The 27256-nt window shown below is 42.1% G+C and overlaps 1 protein-coding gene across 2 annotated transcripts in view; it reads left to right on the top strand.

Annotated features, from left to right (window-relative positions):
* Positions 1-276: 276 nt before the first annotated feature.
* The window catches only part of MED13 (mediator complex subunit 13), a 51599-nt gene continuing 24619 nt past the window's right edge, over positions 277-27256 (top strand). The window contains exons 1-7 of one of the 2 annotated variants that reach the window (XM_085557235.1): positions 277-600; positions 2414-2648; positions 11842-12010; positions 24765-24910; positions 25297-25344; positions 25900-26097; positions 26947-27141. In XM_085557235.1, the coding sequence (XP_085413361.1) occupies positions 535-600; positions 2414-2648; positions 11842-12010; positions 24765-24910; positions 25297-25344; positions 25900-26097; positions 26947-27141 (1057 nt within the window). In that variant the 5' untranslated portion in view covers positions 277-534. The remainder of the gene's footprint in view (positions 601-2413; positions 2649-11841; positions 12011-24764; positions 24911-25296; positions 25345-25899; positions 26098-26946; positions 27142-27256) is intronic. The other variant, XM_021524873.3, reaches the window with a different exon arrangement.

Below are 27256 nucleotides of genomic sequence, written 5' to 3'. Positions count from 1 at the left end.
CTAGCCCCCTGGATTAATTACCCCATTTTTATTCTCTTGTTGGATCAATTACCCCTTCACCTTACCTCCTCTCCCTCCCCTCCTTATGCGAACGAGAAGACAAGAGGAACAGGGAGGATTTTGATCTTAATCTCCCGTCGTTGGATTACTTACCACCTCCCTCTTTCTGTTCTCCCCTTCCACGGCGGCTTTACACCCCCGATTGAGCTCCAGAAGACGAAAAAACGTTCTGAGTTCCTCTTTAATTTTTTTTTTTTAATTTTATTTTTTTAAATATATTTTTACCCCCCTCTCCTATACCTCTCTGTCTCTCCTCGCGGGTTATTCCCCCTGCCACTATTTCGCGTGCGTGTGTCTGTAAATCCCTTATTTAATTGTATTATTATTTGTGCGTGTGCAGAGCCCCCCTCCCCCTTTCCCTCTCGCTGTCTGTCTCTCCCTCTCTCCCTCTCTCTCCCTCTCTCCCTCTCTGTCTGTCTCTTTCTTTCTTGTCGGAGGCTGTGGGATAATGGCGTGTGGGTTGTGGCTGTGAGGATGAGTTCCTGCTTCGTGCCGAACGGGGCCAGCCTGGAGGATTGCCATTCCAACCTCTTCTGCCTGGTGAGTGTCGGCCCCCGGCGCACACTCGCCCGGGGCCACCGAGGGAAGGGCTGGGAGCTCTGGGGAGGGGGAAGGGGCAGTGGAAGCAAAGCAGCCATTTTTAGCAGAGCTTCTGCTGGATGAGCCCTCGGAGTAGGCCCTGCCTGGAGCAGCCAACTCTCCCATGCCCCTCTGGTTCCCCTCCATCGCTGTCTGTCTCGCCTCGCCCCTCCCTCCGCTTTCTTCCTGGATAGTAGCCTCCCCGCAACTCGCCTTTTCCTTCCCTTTCCGTGCCTTCCAACTTTTCCTCCTTTCTCCCCTCTATCCCTGCCTCTGAGCCTTTTCTCACAAGGGAAGGGAGCTGCTGCTGCCTCTCCTCCCGGCCCCACATCTCGGGGAACTTTCTCTTTTCCCTCCTCGCTAGTGACATCCCAGGCGAAACCTCCCGTATTCCTCGCTTTTAAACGGATCCCTTTCCCTGCTTGCTTTTATTCTGGAGGGTTGCTTTTGGTGATGCCCTGCCTGTCTTGTGTTTTGATGTGCACCATTTTGTAGTCCTTTTTTAAGCCAAGTAGCACATCGTTCATATTGTTGAATTTTGGTAGCTCCAAAAGTAAATTCGATATAACTGGACTGTGATGCAATTTTTTGGTGTCTGTGCTGAGCTGTTTCATCAGCTTTTAATGCAAATGAGCTAATCTTAGCTGTCTGACTGATATTTATGATTCCAGAGATTGTTACAACAATCCTGTGCCAATCTGTGGCACTCGTATTTTTGGATGGAGGGGAATCTGGACAGCCTGACTGTGTCTGCAGCCTGCACCAGGCCTGCAGCTCCAGATTAATAGTACAATTTTAAATCTGAAAGTCTTTCTCAAGTAGCAACTGTTGCAGACAACCTTTCATCCAAATTGCTCTCCTGCTGAAGGTAGGGAGGCTGCCATGTTAGGTTTAAATGTTGCAGTAATCTTTTGTGTGTTGTCATATTGGGAAGACAAAAAATAGTAACTTAGCAAATGCCAGCCTGCCTTGCTCTGCCTTCCCAAAGAGAACCTGGGGCAATGCCTCCCCTACCTGCCTTAAGGTGCTTGAGTGACAAAACTGAGAGCTAAAACTTGGTATTGTGGTGGAGATAATCCAGGAATTGTCTGCTTCCCATTACACAGAGTAGTAACTCTTGCCCTGTGTAAAGTCAAATTAATTATTGCCTAGGAAGGGGTTTAGTGGATCATTATCAACGTGCTTGCAGGTCTAACGAGGATTTAAATCCTTGAAATGTGGTGTGAGGAATGAAAAGTATGATAGCTCTTGGTAAAATCAGTGAACACGAGAGACTTCCCGAGGGAAAGACAGAATTTTTTACCATGGAGAAACTTGTGAAATTTTCCCAAGTGGTAGATGGCTGGAAGAATGTGTGATTTACTGTATCACCTATTTCCATGGAGTAATCTTGGATGGAAAAGGCAGTGTATGCACAAGTAAAGAAAGCCAAAGATGTTCTTTGCGAAGGCAAGTGTTTAGGAGATTGGACTGTGTCAGTCTGTGAATAATAACATTACTCACTCGTCTTTCACTCTTTACTTTAAATCAAATCTGATTTTTCTCTGTGTAACCTTAAAGCTGCAGTGCAAACAAACAACTCTTGCTTTACTGCAGTTATTTAATGAGCTATTAAAGCAGGATCCCCGATTGTTCCCAATGTACCTCCTAAGGCACACAAAACTAACCAACGTGTTTCAATTCTGAGGGATCCCTTTCTCCCCGTGCCATCACCTCGAAGCAGGATGTGCTCGCTGGAGCTGCCTGAGCCCTGACAGTTCTTTCCTCTCTCCAGGCTGATCTGACTGGGATTAAATGGAAGCGCTACGTGTGGCAGGGCCCAACGTCTGCCCCCATCCTGTTCCCGGTGACGGAGGAGGATCCCATCCTCAGCAGCTTCAGCCGCTGCCTCAAGGCCGACGTGCTCAGCGTCTGGCGCCGGGACCAGAGGCCTGGGCGCAGGGAGCTCTGGATATTCTGGTGGGGGGATGACCCCAACTTTGCTGACCTGATCCATCATGACCTCTCAGGTAGGAGCTTGCTCACACCATCCTTTGGTCACTGGAAGTACTCAGGGCTGGCTTCTGACACCTGCACCAAGTCGAGTGTTGTCTCCAGAAAATATAAATATATTGCTGTAACCCTCACCAAATTATTACAGCAATGATCAACCATCTGCTCTGTGTTCAGCTCACCTTGGACTGCTGGATTTTCAAGAAACAAGGGTTTTGCTCCCCACTTGTTCCCTTGGAAAAAAAAAAAACCAAAACACAAGCCTATGAGTTTTGGCAGCTTCTTCATGAGAAAGCTGTGCTGAAAGCTGTGCCTGTGATTCACAAGTGATGTCTTAAACATGTTTTGATAAGATCCCTTTTGTTGGGCAATTAGAATTTTTAAATTCAAATAGTAAAACTAATTTTATTATGTAATAAGAAGTGTAGAGATCTGGGCAGCTCTTGAACTGTTTGGAGTTGTTTTGGTTGGAATTCACACCATCAGTGAGAAGCCCTCAGAAGGAGGCACCAGGAACTAACCAGCTATTCCCATGCAAAATCTGTAAACCTTCAGTTTTTGTGATTCCTCTCCCCCTTTTCCTGGTGCCCTGAACCTGCTTTCAAACCCAGCCCTTTGAAAGACTGACAATATTTGTATTTCTCAACAATGTTGTACTTCAAATTTGGCACCTTCCTTTGGAACTGTTTGCTTGTTGAGCTCGATTCCCCACGTAGATGGTTTCCAGCTGCTTATCAGCAAGGTGACGAAGTCAGATATTTAAATTGGGTGAGTCTAAAGGTGAGACTGAACTCATTTGAGGGGAAAAAAAAACACCCAACAAACGCATCACTCTGATTTCCTTTCAAATAATGTACAGTATTCAGATTACTGAAGTGTAAAATGAGACCAAGGTTTGGTGACCTGGTAACCAGAAATTGTTAATGCTGCTTGTGTGTGTGTGGATAAGCTGGAAAACAAACAGGAGTTTAAAGTGCCACTGAGGAAGTTGACTTGAAACAATTTAATAATATGTGGAATTTTCATACAAAAATACTGTGATCTGAAAAACAATTGATGCACTGAAATGATGTTTATTTCTTTGAATAGTTGACTTCAAAGATTGGGCTGTTGCTCCTATTCCTGTCTGTCCTGGAACTACAAACTTTGCATTTTAAATGGCACTTACACTGGAGTTTGCTTGATATTTTAGTGCATTTAAGGCTTCCTTATGATGACCTATAAATAACCTCAGTTTTGACCTGCAGGGAACATCCTTTGTGTGGCTGAGATGTAACTTAGACCCAGTGCTGGGTGGTTTTGGCCTGGACTTGCCCTGAACCAAGGCCAACACTTGTGTGGAAGGACCTGTGTGAATTTTGTGTGCTCCTGGCTGTGGGATTAAATCGAGACAAACACATTTAAAATGGGAAATCCAGTGAAATTTAAGCCATTTGGAAAGAGCAATTTTGTGCTGCCTAACCACTAAAATTATTTGTTTGAGCAACTTTTCTTTGCCACCTCTTGGATGTGTCTGCTGGTGATTTATTACAGAGGGACATTTGGAAACAGCAGTGGTTTGTAGCTGGAATTTCAGATCAGCACCTTGTTTGTGCTTGTCCAGAATTACCCTTTTGCACAGGTAGATAAGCAGGTATCATCCCAGGGACTTACCAGCTCTTAACCTCTCTTAGGGTATAAGGGAGAGATAGTGGAGGATTAGAGTCTCCCAGCCACGTCTTTGGGTATTTTCTTGGTTCAGGTCACCTGTGGGTGCCTGTGCTTCCCCAGAGCTGTTCCACACGTGTTCTGTGTCATGCTGCTACTCCTGAGGCTGTCACCTGTGTCTGTCTGGAGGTGTGTCTGACACCTTGGGCTCTGCAGACGTGGTTTTGTCCTCCTTGAATGAAAAAGAGAATTTGTGTGTGAGTCTCTTGTGCCCAGGACTTGGTACAGATCCCCCTCAGCTGGATCACAGAGGAGAGGCTGAGTTTTTCTCTTTGCTGTTGCACAAAATCTTAGCGTGGATCTCATAGAAGAGAGAATTATGGCTGAACCCAAACAATGTTATCTGACCTTTGTCGTAGCCTAATGGATTTTTTCATCGCTGGACAATTTCTCCTGGTAATTCACACTGCCTTGTTCTCCCAATGACTGCTTGTTACATTTTCAATGGGAATGATAAATGACTTCTTAGCACGGGCTTGTTACCTGCAAAATTGATTGGAAATTGTTTGCTGCTGGAGGTTGAGGTGCTGCCTCGTTTAGAAGTTTGCTGCTGGATAGGTGAAGGATTGTCCTGGAGGATGTGGAGAGGGAAGAAGCTGGGAGCAGTTTGTCCCTTAGTGCCTTTGGACAGATTTCTCCTGGGAAAGCCCTGGTTAGAAATCTGCCACGTTTATAACTCTTGATTCTGTCTCCCTTTGGTTTGAAACTCTCTGCCTGTTAAGGAGAGGTTGGTATTTTGACAGTTTCAGACTTTTTTGGTGCTGTGTAGTCTCAGTGAACAATGGGTGTTCAGTGACTGGAACACATCTTGGTTATCAGCCCTGGGGGATTTGAAATATGTCAGAGCCCTTTTGTCCCCTTCCCAAGATGCCTTCACCAGGGGATGTAGAGCCTTGTGAATGTACATCTATGCATATCAGATTGAAGAAATAAATGCTATCTCTGTGTTCAGCTCTACATTCTGGAAGTTCACTCTCTGCCCTGGAGTCACGTTTGAATCCTGCTCGTGGCTGTGTCAGAATTCTCATTCCAAGCCTTGGATAAGTGTCTTGTTGATGGTCAGGGATTGTTGTTGCCTGGGGGCATGTCAAAAGGAGACTTGTTCAGAGATGCTGATTGATCAGGAATATTGACTTCACTCAATCATTTATTTTTCTTCCCTTCCCTGGGAAGCTACTTACTGTACATACAGCCAAAAAACCAGAGGTCTATTTCTAACCCAACGTAGCTAGAGGCAGACAGAAGTTAGTGAAATGTTGTTTTAGCCTCTAACAACCTCAAAGGTTATGTTTTTGTTCTGACAGTGAGGCTTGATTATAGTAATTCTTGCAACTCAAACCCTGAAGTGGGACATATCTTCCAATTTCAGCAGGCAATGGTCTTTCACAGCTCTGATCAGCAGTTAGTTTATTAGAGAGGTTCTTTCTTATTTTCATGTGGCTACTTCTACACTTGGATTATTTTCTTTTAAATTGGCAGTAGATGATTTTAAACCTGAGAACAGTCGGGTATGAATTATGTACAAGACATAGTCCCAAGGAAATGGTTACAATTTGATTAATGCTGGGATAGGGGAATGCTGCTATATGGCTTTGACCTTCAAATTGCATCTTTTAAATGGTGAGCTGCAAGATGTATCTTTTTCATTCTGGTGTCTATTAAATTTGGTTAATTTACTTTAAAAATTAAAGAGTTGCCTGCCATATATCAAGATAATCAGTTTTTGTTTGCTGCACAATCTTGCTCATGCTTCTGTGAGGGGGAGATGTATAAAAATAATGCTGCTTGGAGGAGAGCTTGGGAGAATCCTGATGTTTGTCTGTCTGGTAAAAACAGTCATGGCAGCAAAGACTAATATGTGTTGTGTAGTTTTCGATGCATGTGCATTGTAGATCAAATCCCTGTCCCAAAAAAATCAGTGGGATTGTGCTGATGTCAGCACTGAGTGTCTCATTATTCCAGGACAATGGAAACCAGAGGATGAGCCAGTTATCATTCCAAGGGGCTGCAAACCCTGCCAGTTGCAAGGAGTTGGCAAAGGCAGCTTGGAAAAGAGTTCAGCCAGTGATGCCTTTTTAAAATAACAATTGCTCCCTAAGATCATTTAACTCCTACAAAAAATACCCAAATAACAACAAAAAAAAAGGGAAAGGACGCTTGTTAAAACATTTTGCACCTGAAGTGAGCACGGTGAGCTGCAGCCCCTTGTCTGGGAGGATCTGTGTGTTCTGTGTCAGGCAGGAGAGGCATTCCAAGTGTTCCTGCTGCATTGATGCTTCAGCATTTCTTTAGTCCTCCATGTTAGAGATGTAGCCACTTAAGCAAAACTGCTGATAAGCATTATGCAAAAATTACTGAAGCAGTTTTATCAAACTTCTGTGACTTGCTGCGAGCTCAAAGGTGACAAAGATTTCACTTTCTCCCCCACCATTTTTCCTTGACTAACGTGCACGTGGAGTCAGGTGAAAAATGCTTTGTCACAGCCAGTGAGGATTTGGCGTCGTGTCGTGTTGGTTGTGTGTACCATGTCACGTGCAAAACGACCTGGATAAATCAGAGCAGTGAAATATTTTACTTACACTGCTACATCTACCTGAATATGGAACTATTTAGTGTGGTGGAGGATATTGGATCATTTAGCTAGGAAGTTTTTCAGCTTTTCTTGTGAGTTTGTAGCCAAAATTACACCCAACAAATAGTGAGGGAGAGCAGTTACCTTGTTATCTTTATAACCTGCCATGGCTACGCTCTTGCAGAAAGGTTCTGCTTTGACATTGTCAGGATTTAGGAAATATTCTGCTGGGTAGAGAGCATAAAACCCCTGTGTGTGATACTGGTAAAAGCCAAGCAGCACAAAAGCTAACCTGGAGTGGTGCTGGATGTTTTCACTGTGGGATTTTGGACAGTTCGGGTGTCCAGAGTCTTGGATTCAGATTCTGCTCAGTGAGTGTAGATAACAGACACCACTCTGAGAGAATCAAACTTCAGTTGTCTTACTCAGATTCTTATATTGGTATTTTAAAATTGTATTGTTTTCCTTTTTTTTTTTTCCTGCACAATCTTTTGCTTCTCACTCGTTTCAGGCCTTCAAAACAGTATTTCAGTAGCTTTGCTGGGTAATTCCTGCTTTGAGCAGTTTAAAGTATTTTAACTCAAAAATCTGGGGTTTTAAATAGAAAACTTCTACTCCAAGTGTTTTTGTCATATTACAATATTGTGTACAGCAGTAATTTCACATTATTTATTTACTTCCCTTGGAATTTGAGGTTTATATAGGAAGTTTAATTGTATAAATCAGGTTTGTGTCAGTGTTTTTATAACTGGCACTGTCATATAATGGCAAAAAGGGAACCTGTGAGGTAAAAAATGCTTCCAAAAGACAGGTCTCAATCCTGATATGAAAGAATAGATTTTTCCCCTGTGTAATTGAAGTAATTGGGGGAACTGTAGTCCAAAGTGGAGGCTTTGTTTCTTTGCATAGTTTATTTTAGAGGTTCATGGAGCATTGGGGAGATATTTTTAATGGTGTGATAAAAACTCAGCTTGTGCAAGAACTGGTGTTTGCTGGTGTGCCGTGTGTTAAAGGAAGGAGGGAAATTTATGTTGCTAAGTCTTGTTAAAAATGACATTTTCAAGGCTGTATGTTTATTGCAATATATATATATATATAAAATATGTATTACTTCTTAGAAATCCTTGATTGATAAATTTGACTAAATATCTGTAAATAACAGTATGCTTTAAAAAACCTGACATGAATTATATTTTAATGTTTAAAAACACTCCCTAGTCAGAATTCACTAAAAATTGCAAGAGTTTTACATTTGGAGGGTGCTCGAAATATTTTCTTTACTCCCCCAAGAGCACCACACAGACAGAAGGCATAATCAGTAAAAATGAACTTTTCTGGTTCAGGTGAACTGTTGGAAGAGTGGAAAGGAGAGCATCAAAGTTCTGAAGGCCTCTAATAAAATTGGCAATATTGAAAGGGTGCTGACCGAAAAAGTTTGTTTATGTGGTATGCAAATTGCTTTTTCCTGGCCGTTGTTTTCATGAATTCTTCATTCCCTGATAATGTTTAGCTTCATTTGAGGAAAACTGTCTAATATGTGATGTAAAGAGAGAGGGAGCAGTGGGATATGAGTATAAATTGTTTAATGGATTGATATAAAAATAAGTGTGCTGGGGAAGAGTTGAGTGCTTTGGACAGCTGAGAGAACTCATCAAAAATAAAGTACTTGTAACCTTCAGGTTGCCAGAGCACTTCTGTGGATAACACTTGTCCAAAGTGAAATTGTGGCTTAGCACCTTTTGAAAATGAGTCAGCAACTTCTTTTGGTTTGTTAGCAGTATCAGATTGAACATTTGGATTTATTGTTTAAGAAAGATTAAAGGACAAAAGTGCCTCTTCCTCTCCCCCTCCTTTAATGAATGGTTTGCTGTGTACAATTTTCTATTAAGTGGGAGGGGTTTTCTCATGTTGAGAAACAACAACTTGAATTAAGAAGAAAAATAGTTGGCAGATGTGAGCAGATGTCATGTTTGCTTCTCTCCACCACTAAAAATGGGGGGAGGGGAATGACTAAATAGACTTCAGAAAGTCAGAGAACACTTACTGCTGGTTTTTTTGCATGAATTTGAATAATGTTCTCTGAAATGAGGGTTTCTTGAACTGACAGCTTCTTTTACCTTCCCTTTCTGTGGCAAGGTGCACTTCACTCAGAGCAGGTGGTCTGGTGAGCAAAAATTGGAATTTTAATTGTGATTTCTGTCTCAAACCTTTCACTTTCTCCACATAACACACTCAGCTGAGAGCTCTCTGGTTCTGCATTAAGCTAAGGGAGGAGAGCTTTCAAGAATTACATCCTGGGGCAAATTCTTATATGGAAACTTGCTCATAACTTGGTGGTCAGCAAGTTGGATGGATGGATGGATGAAGCTTCATCCCTCCTTAATGAAGGACCTGTCAGAAAATGGAGACCTCTCCTTTGTGTGCACAGTGTGACCATCAAAACAGAAGATTTGTGTTACTTCAGTATCCCTGCAATTTCAGCACCTTCCATGGCATTGCTACACTATTATTTAAAAAAAAAAAAAAAAAAAAGCATAAAAACTGGAATTAGCTCCTTCCATTCCATCTTCTAGAAGGTCCTGGATGCAGGGGATGTGCTTGGAACGATTCCTTGATATGACAAGAGCTGTGTACAAACCGAGTCTGTAACCTTTGAAATGGTGAGGAGTTTATTGTGCAGTTAAAGTCCAATATGAGCGAGCTCAGGAGTTAATGTTTGCTCTGCTGAGCTGCTTTTGGTCCTGCTCTGGAGCTGAGCTGCTGCCCCTGGGACAGGGCTGTGCCTGGGCATCCACCAGAGCTGGGGAGCAACCTCTGTGCTTGGCACGGGCACTTCACACCCTTTGACTTTGGACTTTTGTTGCTTTTTGTTACAAGAGCGGTGTATGATGTTTCTTTAGTCAGTTACTGTGTTATCTTGTAGCTTTACAGTTTTTAAAAACAGGTTTTTGCTCCGTTCCAGCGTTGGAGTAGGGTGGTGGGGTGGGAAATTTGTGGTGAGGGCTCTGCTTTGGGAAATGCTGCTCCTTGTTTTTCCTTGTCTTTCCCAGAAAATTATTTCGTGGAATGATTCATCTGTAATGATGCACACCTCCTCTTTTATAAATGATGGGGCATGTTTGTTTACTCTTACTCTGTCCCTCAGAGTTCCTGGGAGTAACTTTCTTTTACTCACAATACTGGCCTTGTGGGGAATATAGCAAAGTACAAACATGGTCACCGTGTTCTGCTTCCAGTAGTATTGAAATTCCTTCCTCTGTCATCTGTGTCTTAAATATTGTTTATTGTAATGATCTGTAAGGCTTTTTCCTAACGACAACTCTAGGTGTCTGGTTTTCTAGATGCTCTCTAATTTAAGGATATCAAGACTTCAGTTAATAATATTGTAACCTTTTAAGCTTGTAAGTGGCTTCCAGAGAAAGGTGAAGGGGCTTATTTCCAAGGGGGATTTAAAATGCAAGGACTTGGCTGTGTTGCTGAGGTTTCCTGACCATGGAGCAAAGCAGAGGAACCAAAATGCTGTGTGAGGGGAGGGGAGCAGGCAGAACAGTGCTGTCAGACCTGTGCTGCTGAGCCAGAGCTGGACTCCAGCCCCTGGAGATGTGCAGGGACAGGGGATGTGACACATGAGCAACCTGTTCTCACGTGTGGAGCTTGGAGCAACGACCTCCACAGGTCCCCTCTGACCTAAATTATTCCATGACTATCCAGAGACTGGAGTAAAAATATGTCTCCTTATCTATGTCAGACAAACTTCTTGTCTCTGCTGCTACCTGGAGTATAAAAGCAATGGCATTTGAAGAGTAACTCTGCTAGGTTAGTCCAAGGAGACCAGGAGCACGTAATGAGGGATAGATGTAAACCACAAAATACGAGCAATTGGAGCCAGAAAGGTAAGATCTGATTGCCAGTGATTTAAGGACAGTATCTCAAGCTTTATTATATTATTATCCTCCTATTAGTGTTGCTGGGGATGAATGGTATCAGATGTATCCTGGGAGACACCCAGGAACTTTCAGATGTCCCTTGTTTTACCTGGGTAAGGGAATTGTAGTGCCAGTGCAGCTCTTTGGGCCGGTGCTTGTGCTCCGAGGGCCTCTAGACCCTTTTCAAACACTGAGCAGGAGCCAGAGTGGTGGAAGAAGTTTCAGCTTCTTGTTATAAATCTTGCTTTTCCATTTGGCAAATCAACTTGTCTTGTGCAAGTTGGATTTTGTGCCTGTGTTTGATTTGTGGGGCACAGAAGATGTCAGTGTTTGGCTTCAGAATCCCATTGGTAGGAACTGGGCATTGTCTTGCTGATTTTTCTTTCTGTGTACATCAGAAAGCAGGGCTAAGCTTCTTAAATATCTTCATTTTTAATGTTGAATTAAAAAGAAAAATGGCAGTTTTGAGTCTTGTGGGGAGAATCATGTTGCTTTCAGCAATATTCTGAATCTGAGCATTTTTCATCATCTCTAGCAAATTGTTGATCATTGAGAGTCAGTTGATTGCTGACTTTTGTTCCTGGCTTTCTTCAGTCAGTGCTACTCAAAGCCACCAGGATCTATTAAGTCTGGCTTTTTCATTTTTAAGCCTAATTGTCACCAATTCTGCAGGATGAGTAAAACACGAGCCACCTCGCAGACAGATCACACAGTGCTCTTGCAGGCTGCAAAAACATAACGTGCTGCTGCTACTTGTTTCCTTTTGTGTACAAATAACTGGTGAATTTCTTTCCCTGTGGGGGATGAGATATTTTTATAGCTGATCACTTTTAGCAGTTCCATCCTAAAGTAAGCAGAGTTATCTGAACGTTACAGGCTGGTTTTGGTTGCGTGTTACGCTGTGAATATCTCTTAAAGGCTTGCGGGAGAGAAAAGGGTATTGTGATCTGTGTGAAGTGGCAGGATGGAATTGAAAGCTGAGTTCTGTTTCCCTGTGCCTTGCAGAAGAGGAAGATGGGGTTTGGGAGAACGGGCTGTCCTACGAGTGCCGCACTCTGCTGTTCAAAGCCGTTCACAACCTGCTGGAGAGGTGTCTGATGAACAGGAACTTCGTGCGCATCGGCAAATGGTTCGTCAAGCCGTACGAGAAGGATGAGAAACCCATCAACAAGAGGTAGGAACTTTATTCTGCTCTCTTGGAGAAGTTGGAGGGTTTATTCTTTGTGCTAGAAGAAAGCTTTGATTGAGAGACTCCTGTGGATGATTTATTCTGGAGCCTGGGTCTCTGCTCTTTCTTATTTTGCTGTTTTTATGGAGTTCTTCAGAACTTTCTTGTGATGAAAGGAAGTAATGGTAGACATGGTAAACAATCTCTCCTGTGCTGGTACCCGTGTCCAGACCGTGGATAATGGGTGTTGGGAAAGAAGGCAGAGTCTTCCAGAAAGGAAGAAAAAGATGTCTGAATGAAGAGACACCTGTCCTGGACCTGCAGGTGACTGGAGCTAGTTCTGCTTGCTAACACCAAAGAAAGACTCATCAGAGAGCTCCCACCTGAGCTTTGGAGAAATTGCATCCCATGGGAGATGCTGAGAGTTTGGAATGTCAGCTTCTGGTCAGAAAAAGGATGGTGTGAAGGAATGCTGCTGTTAAAAGAATCCATGTGGCCTCCATGCTGGGGGGAGGAGGGCAAGGAGAGAATTTTTGATCTAAATTGGAAGGACTTTTTCTCATGGTTCTAACGTGGTTTGACACGGTCTATGTTGCCTAGCAATAAATAATGAAATGAATAAAAACTAGGTTAGCTGGAACAAGTTTAATCGCTGTTCCCAAATCAGCTTTTAAAATCCAAAGTAATTTAAAGCTTAGATGATGGGATTTTTTGTGTGTGTGTCTATGTATGTGTTAAATCTTGCATGCAGGAAATTTTGAGATCAGTGGCTTTACTTGTTGGGTGTGGAGTTGGCCATTGTTGGCATCTTCTGCAATAAATTTAAACTTGAAAGAAATTTAGAAGCTGAAAAGAAGCAGAAGCACATGTTTGTGTGTGTTTCTATTAGTAGTTGTGAACTGCTGCTTTTAATTTATGTATAAACTTGTCCTTTAGTTCCAGGCATTTCTTTCTCCACCCTGGTCAGGGCAAATGTTTCCTCTCTGGGGTGTCCTTGTCCATCCATTTTTTCTGCTATAAATCAAGAGTAAAGAGTTTACTTTTAACTATTTTGGCCCATATTGTATTGGCACAGTTCCTTTGAGGAACTGGTTGACCAAATTGCCATTTTAAACTAGCATTAGTTATGTCCTGGATTCTCTTAGAGTAATTCTACAAAGCTCTCTCTAGAGCAGCTGGAAAAGCTGATGAAAGCTTTTAAAATAAAATAGCAGTGTTTGTTTAATTTGGAGGCTCTGATTCTTTTTTGAAGAAGGTCAGAATGTCAATATGCTCGATGAAAATAACTGAAGGAATTGTGTGCTTACTCACACAATTTCATCATATGTAGCTCAGAACGACAGGAAAAGTATGTAAATAGCTTTGACAGATCTGTGTAAGATATTTTATTGTTGAAATTTCAGTATTTCCTAGCAGATAGCTCGACACCATGTGATGCTCTGAGCACTGGCTTTTCTGGAATGAAGTAGGGGAGTGGTGAACACATGTGTGCTCTCGTGGCAAATTTGGCTCATCCCTCCTAGGAATACCTAGAATTGGGATAATCTCTGCTCTCAGGAAAGTTGGGCTCTTCAGAGGGGTCAGTTCAGGCTTGTGGGAGAAAACCAAACACTGCCATGGGTGCTTTGTGGTGCCACCTCTGTAGCTCCAAAGTCTGGAACACTCTTGTAGTAAAAGGAACGTTTCTCTCATGGCCAAAGTTAAATGTGACACTGCAGCAAACCCCACATAAAGGGACTTGCAGCCAGCCTGGAAAAAGCTCCGAATGTTGCACCTGGGGTGCTGATACACTTCTTACCAGACAGCTGCTCTAAAATTAACAAAAACTCAACCTTGATATCACTTCTGCATATTTTTCATTCTTTAGAATCCATTTAATTAGCCAAACCTATACAAAGTTTTTAAATTTTTTTGTAGATGTGGCTGACTTAATTAAAAACCAAACCACCAACAGCCCCTCTTGTGTTTGTGAGCATTAATGCACAGATCTTAAGAATCAGTTTTGAAGCTGTATTTTTGTCTTTCATCCCATATTACTCTGCTGTCTTTGGGACTGTTCTTTGCATTAAGGTTCAGAAACCCTGGGAAGGAATTCCTGTGCCTGTGTAATTTGAGGTAATTTGGTATCCTGGGGATGTGAAGTTTGCTACCAGTGTGCTTTGGATCATAATTTATCTCACCCTGCACTTTGTTGCTTGGCCATTCACTCTAGAGACTTGTTCCCTGTGTTTTCCAGCTGCAGATTTCAATCAGGTTGGTTGTTCTTGCTGGAAATCTTTAGTTTCAAGGAATTTGGCTGGAAATGGAGCAGGCAGTGCCCTTGGTGTGGAGGTGACTCCTTCCCCTGGGCTTTCTGGGGCTGTGGCTGAGTGAGCTGCAGGACCTCAGCCCCACTCTGTCCCTGTCTGTCCCTTTGAAGGATGTGCAAATGGAGCTGTTTCTTTCATTTGAAGCTGATCCCATCTGGATTTTTCCCAGCTCTCTTTGAAAGCTTGTGCTTCCAGAAGAGATTTTCTGTGCTCTGCTCTCCCAACAAAGCCGGCGGTGGCGGCGCAGCAGCCAGGAGGGAGGCTGTGATTTCTAATAGGTGTTGGGCTGTGATAACAGCTCCTCCACCAGCCCTGCCTTCCTGTCTGTTGCTCTGGTGGGTTTTTTCTCCTTGTGGAAGGTTATATTAAAATAAAAAGTCTGTGCATTGTGTATCATTGTGCATTTTAATTTTAAAAGGAAAGTCCTGAACACTCATAATTGACGCCGGTGTGGCGCGTGAGCGGATGAGCAGGGAAGTCAGAACGAGATAGTTCTGAGTGTTCACTCTTTAATGATGTGGTTCCTAAACAAATAAACTTATTAAACTAACCTCTATGATATGAGATCTGTTAAAAGTTTTGCTGTGGGAGCAGTAACCCCTCAGCTGTTTGCGTTGTGCAGTCACGTGCTGCGAGGTAACAACCGTGACCTGCTCTTCCCTCCCTCCCTGCTGCTCAGAGCAGCACTGAGCAAAGTCAGGCACTCATGGATGGGTGAAATCTGATCTGAGAACAAGTTCATAGACCTGTAACTATCTTATTTAGGTACAGTTAGAGTTTGGTTATAGTTTAAATTTTAATTGGAGGATTTTTTAAACTCCTTTTTAAATAAGGTTCCTAAGAACAGTAGTTATGAGTAAAAACTTTAGGGTTAAATATTAATTAAACTATTTAGTATTTTTTTTTAAAGTATTTTAGTAATTTTTTAGGGTTTTTTTTAGGCTATAGATTCTTTGAATATAGTAAACATTCTTTTCAAGATTTGAAAGTGGTTATAGGTAGGATTATGAGTTTGGATCTGGATACTGAAAGTGTGAAGGTGGAGGAAGTGTAGTTGGATGAGAGACTGATTATTTAGTATGAAACTTGAAAGAAGAGAAGTTATTGTTATAGTTCACCATTACCCTGCCTGGGGAAACTCTCTGAGGGTTTCACGTGTGCTGGTTCCACTCCTGTTCATAGGCAGGGCAGGGATGGAGCAGCTCCCTGAAGCAGGATGTCCTTGCTGGGGTCTTGTCGCCCATTTTTAAGTGGGTGATTTCAGTTTTCCAGATGAATAAAAAACTACAGAGAGGATTTTGCTGAAGGTCTTTGCTGCAACTAAACAAAAAAAATGTCATTGTCTCTGTATTTGCCACAACGTGTTTTGGACACTTGGAGACTACAGAAGCTCATTAATGTGGTTGAAATGACTACACATTAAATTAAAATTTGACAAATAGGAATGTAATTCTCTTTTCTCCTTTCCAAGCAGTTGTTTTGTTACTGCTTTCAGGGATGTGGCTGTGTATGTTTAATTCCAAAATCCCCTCATAAATGTGAGCTGGAGAGTGTGATCTGTTCCATCCCACTGTGCTGGTTGGATTGCTTCACTAACTGCCTTTGGATGAGACTGTTCCTCTTACTCATTACCTGGAATAAATATGATTGGGAAAGCTGTCAGATTAAATGCTATTTTAGATACAAATTAAATAGGTCAAATATGACACTCCTAATGAAGTTCCAAGTGTTTATGTGAGGGACATCTCTTGGAGTTTTTGGTAATAATTACAACTTGCTAAACTTTAACACAATTGAAGTAGCAATAAGCAAACATTTGAGTAATCCTGAATTTGTGGGTGGATCTGATAGACAGCTAAAAGTCTAGAATGCTAACAGCTGCTATATTACTTTTATGGTTGCTTTTTTTTTTCTTTGTAATTGGGAAATAAAGCAGCCACTTGCAGTGGGTGGCAAAGCAGAACTTGTGTCTGACAAGTTCACTTAAAAATGGTGAAAAAGCACCAGAGAAAAACACCACACGCCCAAAACAAAAAATACAAAAACCACCCCACAAGCCACTTGGAAATTCATAAGTGATAAGGTTATCATAACTTGCTGCACAGGTTTCAGAATAATTCTGTTTACCACATGTGTGGGTTCAGAATTTTAGAATGCCAGGCCACCATTTATTTCCCATGGAAATAGAAAATACTAAATTTATAACTTCATGGGAAGTGACTGCTGAAGAATATTCCAGAATACCAATTTAACTTTATTTTAAGCCTTTGTACATGTAGTTATCTTGTTTTGAAGGTGAGAGAGGAATTTTTTTTCCTCTACCTTATCTTGCTATGAGGAAGAAGTGGCACTCTGGGTGTGATTCCTGAGTTTGGTGCAGGCCTGGTGGCAGCCCTGCAGGCTGGAATTGGGATGGCCATGGCTGCAGTGTGAGTTTGGGGGGTATTTTTAAATATTGGGCCCTAGGAATGGTCCTGGTGTGCCAGCAGAAATGTCTGTATTGGCATTGAACAGCGTGGGTGGGATCAGCTCCTGCCTGTCTGGTCTTCACTGCCCTTAAGACAAAGGGAATGCTGCTTTTAACCCACATTTCTGCCCTGTTTGCTTCCCTCCTCCCAGTTCCCATGGCCATCTTTCCTCACAAACAGAGAATTTTACTTCTTGATCCCCTGGGATGCTGTTGGGAAGAATTATTATTAAGGAACAGAATAAGATTTTTGGGTGCTAAAGCTCAAAAATTCCTTCATACTCAAGAGAGTTAACTACCAAAACAAGGTTCACCCACAGGTTTTGGATTTATTTCTGTCTGTGTAGCCTGAAACCAAGTGATAGTGCTGAAATATTTTCTATTAAGGCTGCTCAACTCTTTGCAGTGTAAATTTTCTCCCTATGTTAATCTTGAAATCAAACAATGTCAACATTTTTTTACAGCAGCTCTAATGAGGCTGTTCTGGCATCATGTCCCGGCAGGAGAGCAGGTGATGTTTTTCCTTTTGCTGTAGACAGCTGGAATTGAGAGCTGCTGTAAGTAGGACAGTGCAGGATAAACAGCAGGAGCTGAGAGCATTGATCACATGATTGTCTCTTTGGAATATTGGGTTGCTACAGAGACTACAAGCAGACAAATTTAGCACTTTACATCACAAAGCAGTTTTCTCTTATTTAGCTTAAATTACACTGGTAGTTGGTTCATCAGGAAAAAAGAAAAAAATGATGTGGTTCTGGGTTTTTAGCTTTCAAGTTTAAATCTGCTCTTTTTGTTCACTGAACAATAAAATAATGCAAAAGCCATACAGATACTTCAGATTTTGTTAAATGACAATTTTATAATGCATTTCCATTTCGAACTTTGAAGAAAATCTGGCTTAACAAGATGTTTGTAAATGTTTCAGGATGGGAAAGAGCAATACAGGGAAAGCTGTTCCCCTGGCTTTGGAACACAGGGATGTTTAGAGCTGTTCTCCTTTTCCCAAATATGTTCTGGATCCTTATTCTTTGCAGCACACATATATTTCCCTGTGAAAGCTCAAGTTCAGATAATTGAGATTTGCAGCCTCAAATTAAAGGATGCTAAAATACAAGGTGACAGGTTTATTAGTCTCATTTAAGTTCTGAAATACAGGAATGTAACTTTGAAGTATTGTTTATAATCGTATCTAGAAAAATATATACCTTTGTGTGCATATATAGACTTCTTGCTGCCTTCTGAAAAAATCATTTGCTTCCTTTTAAAATACCATACTGGGGTTTTAGTGTGTATAAAAATAAAGTTGGTTTTATTGGGATGCAGCTAAGCCCGTTAATAATGAAGTTAATTTAAAATGTGGCAGTCTAAGGCAACTGTGCCTTATTCTGGAATACAGATTGCTTGCTACATTTATGTTTGTTTTAGTGCACATAACTCAGTTATGGAATAAATAAATATTTTTAACTCTCAGGTCTAAGTCAAATCAAAACATCCTCAGCCACAAAGAATGCTTTGGAGAGCCTTTTGACAGGAGTCATTAATGATGTGCTTTGAACTGGAAGGGTTTTTTCTACTTTGCTATTAGCTATGTTTTTCTGCTTTGTGTTATCATCAAAATCAGCTTTCTGCTGTATTTCCCTGCCTGGCCATGGGGAGTTACTCAGGGATGCTTGGAAGAACATCTCTGCTCCATGGCTGTGTCCAGAGAGAGGAGCAGCAGGAATTCCAGCTCTGGATCCCTCATTTCTGGTACACAACCTGCAGCTCCCTGGAAATAGTAGCTGTGCATTTGCTGAGGTTCTCTGACTGCTTTTAGTGTTTTACTTATTTTCTCTTTTGCTGATCACAGCACAGGCACACCAAATTTCCTGCTCAGAATTAAGACTGGGGAGTTTGGCCATTCAGGATTGTGGATGGGGAGTGGGAATTGAGGATGCCACGTTTGAAATAGGATGGGGTTTTGGAGCAGCAAAGGTGGGAGGGGGGTGAAGAAGAAACTTCTCAGTACCTTTGGTGTTCCTGCTGCACCTGGAAGTGTGAGTGGTCCCAAAGAACTGCTCTGTTGTATCCCAGCTTGGTTAAAAGGAAAAGAAAATGAAAAACAGGAAGGGAAGAGACTTAGGGCTTCATGGGGGGGTGTATGTTACCTTAACCTTTCCAAAAGAGCCTATTTAATTGTAAGACTGTGTTCTCCATCCCAGGAATTTATTATGGAAGGGAACTGTCAGATTTTCAAAAGGAGGTTCTTTGGTGCTTTGAATTTGTTCCAGTGGCACCCCGTGGTGAAGGACAGCTCTCGGGAGAAGCTTCCCTCTGGTGCTGAGGGTTGGGAATTCTCCTTTCTTGTCAGCCAGTCCTGGGATTGATCCTGGGGGAAAATGCCCCACACTGGCCAAGATGTACCCATTTTTGGCAATCATTTTGCAGGAATGTGCCCCCTGTTGATGAAGTAAACAAGTTACCCTTTGTCTCCTTAAAAAGAAAAAAGGCCCAGAAGTTTCTCTCCTCAATTTGGTTAAAAGACACCTCGTAGGACCTTGGGCACTTCACCTCAAACTTAAGGATAGCTAATTAGACAGAAGCCAAAAAGTCCCACCTAAGCAATTCACTAGAAAAAGAAGGCAACAAAAGGAGTGATAACTTTGGAGAATTATTTTAACAAGAGCAAAAACCTCTTACCCTAACTCGGTTTTCTCTATGAAAAGCTTTTTTTTTCCCTGCCTTTTATTTAAACTTTTTGTTTCCAGCACTATCACAAGAGCCATCCTACTTCTTATATACCACCTAAAGTAGCTAAGCTATCAAAAGTATAATGCTTATCTCTTAAGACCTCGTAAGACCTAGCTTGAAGAGAAAAAGCATTATAATTTTATTACTGACTGAAAGAATGGTGCAGGATAATGAATGAATTAGGGCCCCAGCTCAGTGGTGGTGGTGCTGCCGGGGCAGGTGAGTGTGGAAGGGTCAGGCTGGGCCGAGCTCCGTGCTGGGACAGGAGCAGCACTGCAGAGTTCCCCGTGCAGGGAGGGGCTGCACTTCAGCAGCATTCTGTAAATATTTTGGTTGGGTTAGCAGCGCTTTGGCAGCATGAGCTGCTCCCACTTCAACTCAGAAGTAATTCACAGAGACAAGCTAGGAAAACAGGAGATAGTAATTACATAAAACAAACATTTTCTCTTTCAGCTGAAACATTTGGATTTTTTTTTTAAATTTACTATTAAAATGTGCTTTTAGTTGGAGCCTTCCCTGTGCTGGTGCTGTCACGAGGAGGTGATCTGAGTGTGGGTTAGTGGGGTCTTAATGCAGCCAATGTTTGGGAAGCACTTTGAAGAGCTAAGCTCTACAGAAATCCTAATGTGGAGACAAAACCAGACCTAATTACCTTTTTATCAAGAAGATATTTTCAGATTTGCTAATGGAAATCTCCTGTAGATGTGGATTTTAGTGTGGTTTCCCCTCCTACCCTTCAGTTATTCTTAAAAAGGTAGAAGTAGAAATTGTATTGGATTTATCCACAGCAGCTTCTGTTTTTTTCCCTCCATAAAATCATAATCCTTTGTCTCTGAAACGAAAACATCTTTGTTTTGTGTGATTAGAGTGAAGAGGGAGCATGGGGGAATCAAATGGTTTTACACAAATGTATTTTAATGGAGTGTAGATGAGGACTGAAGGTTGCTTCAAATAGCATTATTCCCAAGGAGTCTCATTCTTATTTTATTTTTATTTGTTTTTAAAGTTGCTTTCAGGGTTGGACCTCAATCTAATTGAATTCTGGTGTGTTCAGATCAAAAATTCATAATCCTTGTTCTGATGGCATTTCATATCTCTACTCAGAAATCAGTTGGGAACTGGACTATTGATACGAAAATTCTGTGATTTGGACTTTAATGAAATTAATTAGAAATATGAATGGAGCAACTTGATGTTCATGGTAGGACAAAAAGAGTTTTTTTGAGAATTAGGATTTTGTTTCAGAACTTTCTGAATAAATATATATTCAACAATACATGATGGTAGTGGTACAGATACTAAAAAGAGAGGTTATCAATGCTGACTTTAGCATCAGATTTTTTTTTATTCTATATCTGACCTTAAGGACATCACTGATTTTCTCTTCATGCAGAATAAGATTTCAAAGTGTTGAGGTGTCGAGATTTTTTTTTTCAGATTTCAGTGGTGAGATGCTCTGCACAAATTACCAGTGATCTTCTGAGCTACCCAAAATAGTCTGCAAATAAAAATAGGATGAACTCTCCGTTAGCAGGCAGGAAACCACCAGCCTGATTCTGTTACTGTGTCCTTGACTGAATTGTAAAGATAATTTGCCTATTTACCCCAAAGTGATACATGGCAGACTTTTAGCTTGATTAGGATTTTTGGCTAAAAAGGTGAGGTGAGTTATTGAGAAGATTAGAGGACTTAGAGAAATGGTGGGTATATATATACACACCCACTTTTTTATTTTTTTTTAAATAGATTGTGGTAAAATTTGGAATATTCCTCCCAAGCTGAGGTTGTGCACTGGCAGCCATAAAGAGTTGGAGGATATTCAAAAGTATTAATTTAAACAAAACAATAATAAAAAGCCTGCATGTTTGTAGAGTTTCTTGCTAAGCCCATACAATAATTTGTGTGGGGGCATCCAGTTCTGTAGAGCTCTGGTTCTTCATGTTCCTTCCTCCTTTTCTCCACTCCCTCCAAAGAGCTTCCCTGTGGTTTTGATTTTTTCCCCCTGTTTTAATTAGGATTCTTTATTTGTATTTCTTGTGATTATTTCCACATGCATTGCTATTTCTTAAGTTCTGTGACCTGAAATAATTTAAATGTGAGGAAGCAGTTTCTGAGCAGATTGGCTCAGAAGAAACAAACTGCACTGGAGTCCATGAAGTGTTAATTTTGCCTTTCAGGTGAACCTTTGTTTTAAAGCACACTGGTGCTTCCAGGGGATACTCTGTGTCCCGGGTGGGATCCGTTTCCCTTATCCCGAGTTCCCAGCCTCCCTTTTTCACTCTGTATTTCTGCTGTGAAACATATTATCCTCCTGGCCAGAACTCTGCTGCACCTCTAAAAGAACCCTCCCAGTGCTGTGCGTTGTTCTGCTGTTTAACACTCACATTTATAGCCAGGATTAGTGGAAATCGGGTGATGGTTGGGTTTTCCAGGATGAACCGTGGCAGTGCATCCTCTGTCCATGCCATGGAGGCAGAGCTGGGAACAATGGCAGTGGCAGCGCTGGGTGCTCACTCCCTGGATTATTTTGTTGGAAACTTCTCCCCTGCTGAGTTGGGGGAGAAAAGAGATCTGATTAGGGCTCTTTTTTTCTTGTTTGTATTTTTGGATTTGGCTTTTGCATGGTGACCTTGAGTTTTCCTTGCTCCTCCTCAGGACTGGTTTTGCAGTGTGATGAGTTGAAATGCTTCTGTTATCATGCTGATGCCTCCCTTTGTCTTGGTTTATCTGAATTCCATCAGATTATGCCGTGATTGTTTGCCCTTTATCTGGCTAACAATGGGGTGTTTACAAGAGGTGAAGCTTAATTGCATTTAAAGTGTATATAGGGAATATGTGCTTTTGTTTTTAAATTTTATCTTGCTGATACTGAGCTTCTGAATCGTGTCTGTCACAGGGAACCAAGGCACTGCCACCTCGTTCATCCTAAAACATCGAATATGGTTTGGAAAATAAAATTCAGTTGGAAAATCAGTCTTCCACCATTTGCATAAGGATTACAGTTTAATCAGATTTCCATACCGGAATTTAGTGGTGTGTCCTGGCCACGTGACTTCTGTTACACTTGAAGGCATCACCAAGATGCTCAGCTCCATTCTCACTGCATTTTTAAATGTTTTAAATGCAACTTTCCTGGCATTCCTGAGAAATGTGAGTTTCAGCTGTGAGGAAGCAGTTCATAATTCATCCAGATCTTGCCTTTTTTGCCCCTAAAACACCATTTAACCTGAGCAAAGCTGGAGAACTGTTCTCACTCAGAGCAGCTCCTCAGTGGGGTCACTGCAACTCCTGCTTGAAGGTGCTGGAATAAAAATGTGCTGTTCCTTCTGCTCCTCCATGAGCACTCGGAGGGTTCTCTCATCCTATTTGGATGGTTTTGGTCTTCGATTTTAAATCTGCTTTGTTTTTGTCACTGTCCCACCTTTCTCCTCCCTGACTCTGAGGTTTGGGGGTGAGAGTGAACCAACCCATATCTGTTTCTATGGATTGACTGGACTGTGCCAATTCCAGAAACCTTTCTTTCCCTTTGCTGTTCCCTATCCCAGTGTTTCCCTTGGGAAAGAAACATCTTGGAAATGGCACTAAAATGCTGCCAGTACCTGCAGCTGTGGAGGTTGTGTTTTAATGTGTTCTGGTGCCTGTGGGTTCTGCCTGCCCTGGAGCTGTTTGTGGCTTTCCCAGGAATGCCAACCTGGCTTTTGGACTAAGGAACAGGAATGTGCCAGGGCCTTCATGCCGTCCTGGGCACTGGCTGGTGGGATCAGGTTGTATTTTTGGGACACAGTGGTGTTGAATTCCTTTTTTGGCTGCAGTAGTTCATTGAGTGTCTTTTCCATTGGATTATGCAAAAGTCCTCTCCAATATCTGCTTTTTGACTGACTAAAATCAGTGTTTCCTGTGGCTTGATCCCTTTTTTTCCCTGAGACTGAGCAGGGTTTTGCTGCTCCCTCCTTACAAAGGAAGATTTATTTTCTCACCAGCACTTTATGAAGTTCTTTTCAGGTTCTGCTTGACCTTGGTCCTTCTCTGGCTGTGATGTTGGACCTAATTTAAGGTCCAAACGAGCAGCATCTCCTGCTTTTAAACATCTGCTCTTTTCCTGCTGGAGTGCATCAGTCTGGCAGACACTTGGGATAACTTGTAGCCATTATAACTGAGGAATGTTGTGCCTGTACAGCTTCTTTAAAAGGGGGAAAAAGAAGTTTTTCAGATTGGTAAGAAGATGTGCCATTTGTGGCTGGGATCTGCTTGGTTCTACCTTCCTTTCTTGCTGCCCTTAAATTAAAATTGGTGAAATGTATTTCCTATAAACCATGGAGTTGATGTGGCTGCACCATGAAATGTTTTCCTGGTTGTCCTTGCAGGGGTCAGCTGTATTTCTGTGGCAACAACACAGAGCAGGGCCCCAAAAATGAGAAATTCTCTGCAGAGTGATCTTGTGGAATAAAAGGTTTCATGGAGTTGCTCACTAATAACTGCACAGCTCTGGGAAACAGCATTTAAATCAGAGGTGTAGGAAGGAGAAATGTTCATTGCTGGGGAGTTTCTGCTGTTCAAGCCTGTTGGGTTTTTTTCCCCCCTAAAACTCAGGACCATGAGAGATGCTGTCAGTGAAGCATCTGCTATTAAACATTGACACTTGCCTTAATGACTTTAATTAAGAATGTCTTGAGCCTTGTTTTTTTTAATTGATTGTCTCTCCCCTTTTGTGTGTAGGTATGGGATTTCATTTTTAGTTACTTGATTGGCTTCAAGAACACGAAGATAAAATTCAATTTAAATAACAAAACCAAACCACTTCTCAAAGCTGTTGCCATTCTTCTTGCTCTTAAATAAGTGACTTGTTGGCTGATATTAAATTCTGCTTAGTGAAGCTGTGACAGGACAACCTAGATATGACCTCATTAAAAATAAAATATGTTCAGAAATATTTCTAGAGATTTTAAATAAATGCATAAGGTATAAAAATATTAAATTACAGGTTTTTGTCTTGTAAAAAATGATGGTTTAAATTTCCTCAGGACAGCAAAATATAAAGTGTCAGACTGAAGAAATTGAAAACTTAGTGCCTGATTTTTCTTTGGGTATGTAAAGGGAACATATATTTAGCATTTTCTTGCTACTTACATAGTACTGTGTTTTGACTACTCCCATTAATGAATATATTGCGAGGAAGTGCCTGAAAACTACTGAAAAAATACCAACTTCTTGAAATTCTATACTTCAGACTTCTTCTCTGCTGTTGCCTTTGCAGTGAGCACTTGTCCTGCTCCTTCACCTTCTTCCTGCATGGGGACAGCAACGTGTGCACCAGCGTGGAGATCAGCCAGCACCAGCCCGTGTACCTGCTCAGTGAGGAGCACCTCACCCTGGCCCAGCAGTCCAACAACCCCTTCCAAGGTGGGCTTGCTGCCTGTGGCACCTGCAGTCATCCTCTGGGTGCTCCCTGAGGGCTTGGGCCAGGCTGGCAGTGGGGGCAGAGCCTGCCCTGCTGTCCCCAGCTGTGCCCTGTGCCCTCACAGCCAGGTGCTGTGTCCTGGCCCCGTGCAGGTGGAGCATTTGCATATTCATCTCTTGGCATGTTAATTGAACCATTTGTGCTCATGACACCCTTTCCAAGTACTGTCATTTTTGGTGACTTCAACATTTTGTTGTTTCAACCTTATAACCCCCAGATACCTTCACCAACCCTCCATCAGAAATCCATTTTTGGATTTCCGTTCACACCCTCTCCCCTTTTCACTCTGCTCTGCCTTGCCTGTGAATCCCTGTGGTTCCCCCAGCAGATGCAGGCTGTGCTCTGGAAGACAGAGGAGTGCTGGGGCCCGAGTCTGGTCAGTGGGGCTGTGTGATCCCTCCCTGCAGAAATCACCTCTCCTGCATGGCCACACACCTTCAGTAATGCTCAGTGTCCAAACTTGCTTCTTTTTCCTGAATGCAACTTAACAGCACCTGTGCTTCCCTGCTATGGACAGGACTAAACATGAATCAGATGATTCCCTATGTATTCCCTGTTGTTGTAACCAGCTGAATGAAAGGATGAGGAAACACCTAAACTCTGCCAGGATTTGGAAGTGTTTCTTTATCCCACCTGTATCTGAGACTCCTTGCAAGCCTAGATGAAAATTTGCCTGTTGCTTGTTTGAGTGAATTAATTTGTAGTTGTTATTGTGGTTCCTCAATTCTTACAGTACCTATAAATGTAACAATGGGAACCTATTGCCAAAAGCTTGTGTAGTGTAAATCATGACGAGGCTGCATTTTGACTTAACAAAACAACAAATAAGTTGTTTATTTGGTGTGGCTGAAATTAGAGTGCTGCTATTGCAGAGGGGAAGAGGGAATTTGTGGTGAATATAATCACCAATGGATTTTTCTTTCTGTTTTAGTTATCCTGAGCCCCTTTGGGTTGAATGGCACACTCACAGGGCAGTCCTTCAAGCTTTCTGATTCATCCACAAAGAAACTGATTGGGGAGTGGAAGCAATTCTACCCCGTCACATCCAACTTGAAGGAGGGATCTGAGGAAAAACAAGAAGAAATGGATTGGGAGGATGATTCTTTAGCCGCTGTTGAAGTCCTTGTTGGTGAGCTTGATTACCTTTAATTACTGCAATAAACTGGGTGATGGAACCTGCAAAATTCTGAATGCAGAAGTGACCCCATTTGATTCCTTTGTAACAATGGTTGTTGGCTTTTGTTTTCCTGTTTGATGCTTGGGACTATCTATGATGAGTTGCTGCTCAAAGTGGATTTTGCAGACCCATTAGTAGGACATATTTTTCTTATGTGCCCTGAGAAGGAAGATTAAAAAAAAGAAATAATTAAGAGAGTTAAAAAAACTCCTGGATGATCACTGTTGACATCTAAGCTGAGTAAAAAGCAGGTTGTGTTGTTTCAGAGTCTGTGCAAATTCAAACAGAGTAGACTTGCCTTTTAGGGATGTCTTCAAAACCAGTCCTGGAGAACCTGATGTATTCAGGCACTGCCTTTATCTGCTGTTTTTCCCAAAATCCCGGCCTCTTGATGCTGTGGTTTGTTCTGTAGATTGGTGAACTTTGATTTCCCAAAAAATGCAATCCCTTCTCTTTGAGGAGCTTGTAGTGCAGTGATGGCTGGAGACCCTCATGCTGCTGGGGATGTTGGCAGTGCTACACGATGCTAAAGAGGATTTTCCCCAGCCTTTATAAAACAAAATGACAGAAGCAGGGTAGCAGCATGTGGATATCTCTGCCTATACAAAGCCCTTTTTATTCATTCACTCAAATCCTCTGTTTAAAGCAAATCAAGCAATGATGGAGGTGACAAGAGATGTTTTTTGTCCAAGGAGATGCTTCAGTAGGTAGAAAAGGCTCTGTTAGCTCAGGAATGCCTGCTGAAATGATGCATTTGATGACTTTAAGTGTGACTAACTGGGCAATGCCCTCTCTTGGCAGCTGGTGTGAGGATGGTGTACCCAGCGTGCTTCGTGCTGGTCCCTCAGACAGACATCCCTGCTCCCAGCTCCGTGGGGGCTCCCCACTGCTCCACTGCCTGCCTGGGGGTCCACCAAGTGCCTGCTTCCACCAGAGACCCTGCCATGTCCTCGGTCACCCTGACGCCACCCACGTCCCCTGAGGAAGTTCAGACAGGTGGGAAGGAGTTGGCTTCTGCATGAGGGAATTGTTTCCATGGCTTCTCCTAACACAGCAGTGTTTGCAGGGGATTCAGTGCTCTGTGTGCAGCTGGCTTGGTAGGAAAAATCAC

This window comes from Lonchura striata, chromosome 19 (genome assembly GCF_050655825.1).
Source record: "Lonchura striata isolate lonStrDom1 chromosome 19, ASM5065582v1, whole genome shotgun sequence".
Lineage (NCBI taxonomy): Eukaryota > Metazoa > Chordata > Aves > Passeriformes > Estrildidae > Lonchura > Lonchura striata.
The sequence above is the reverse complement of the archived record's forward strand: the minus strand, read 5'-3'. Positions and strand labels throughout refer to the sequence as shown.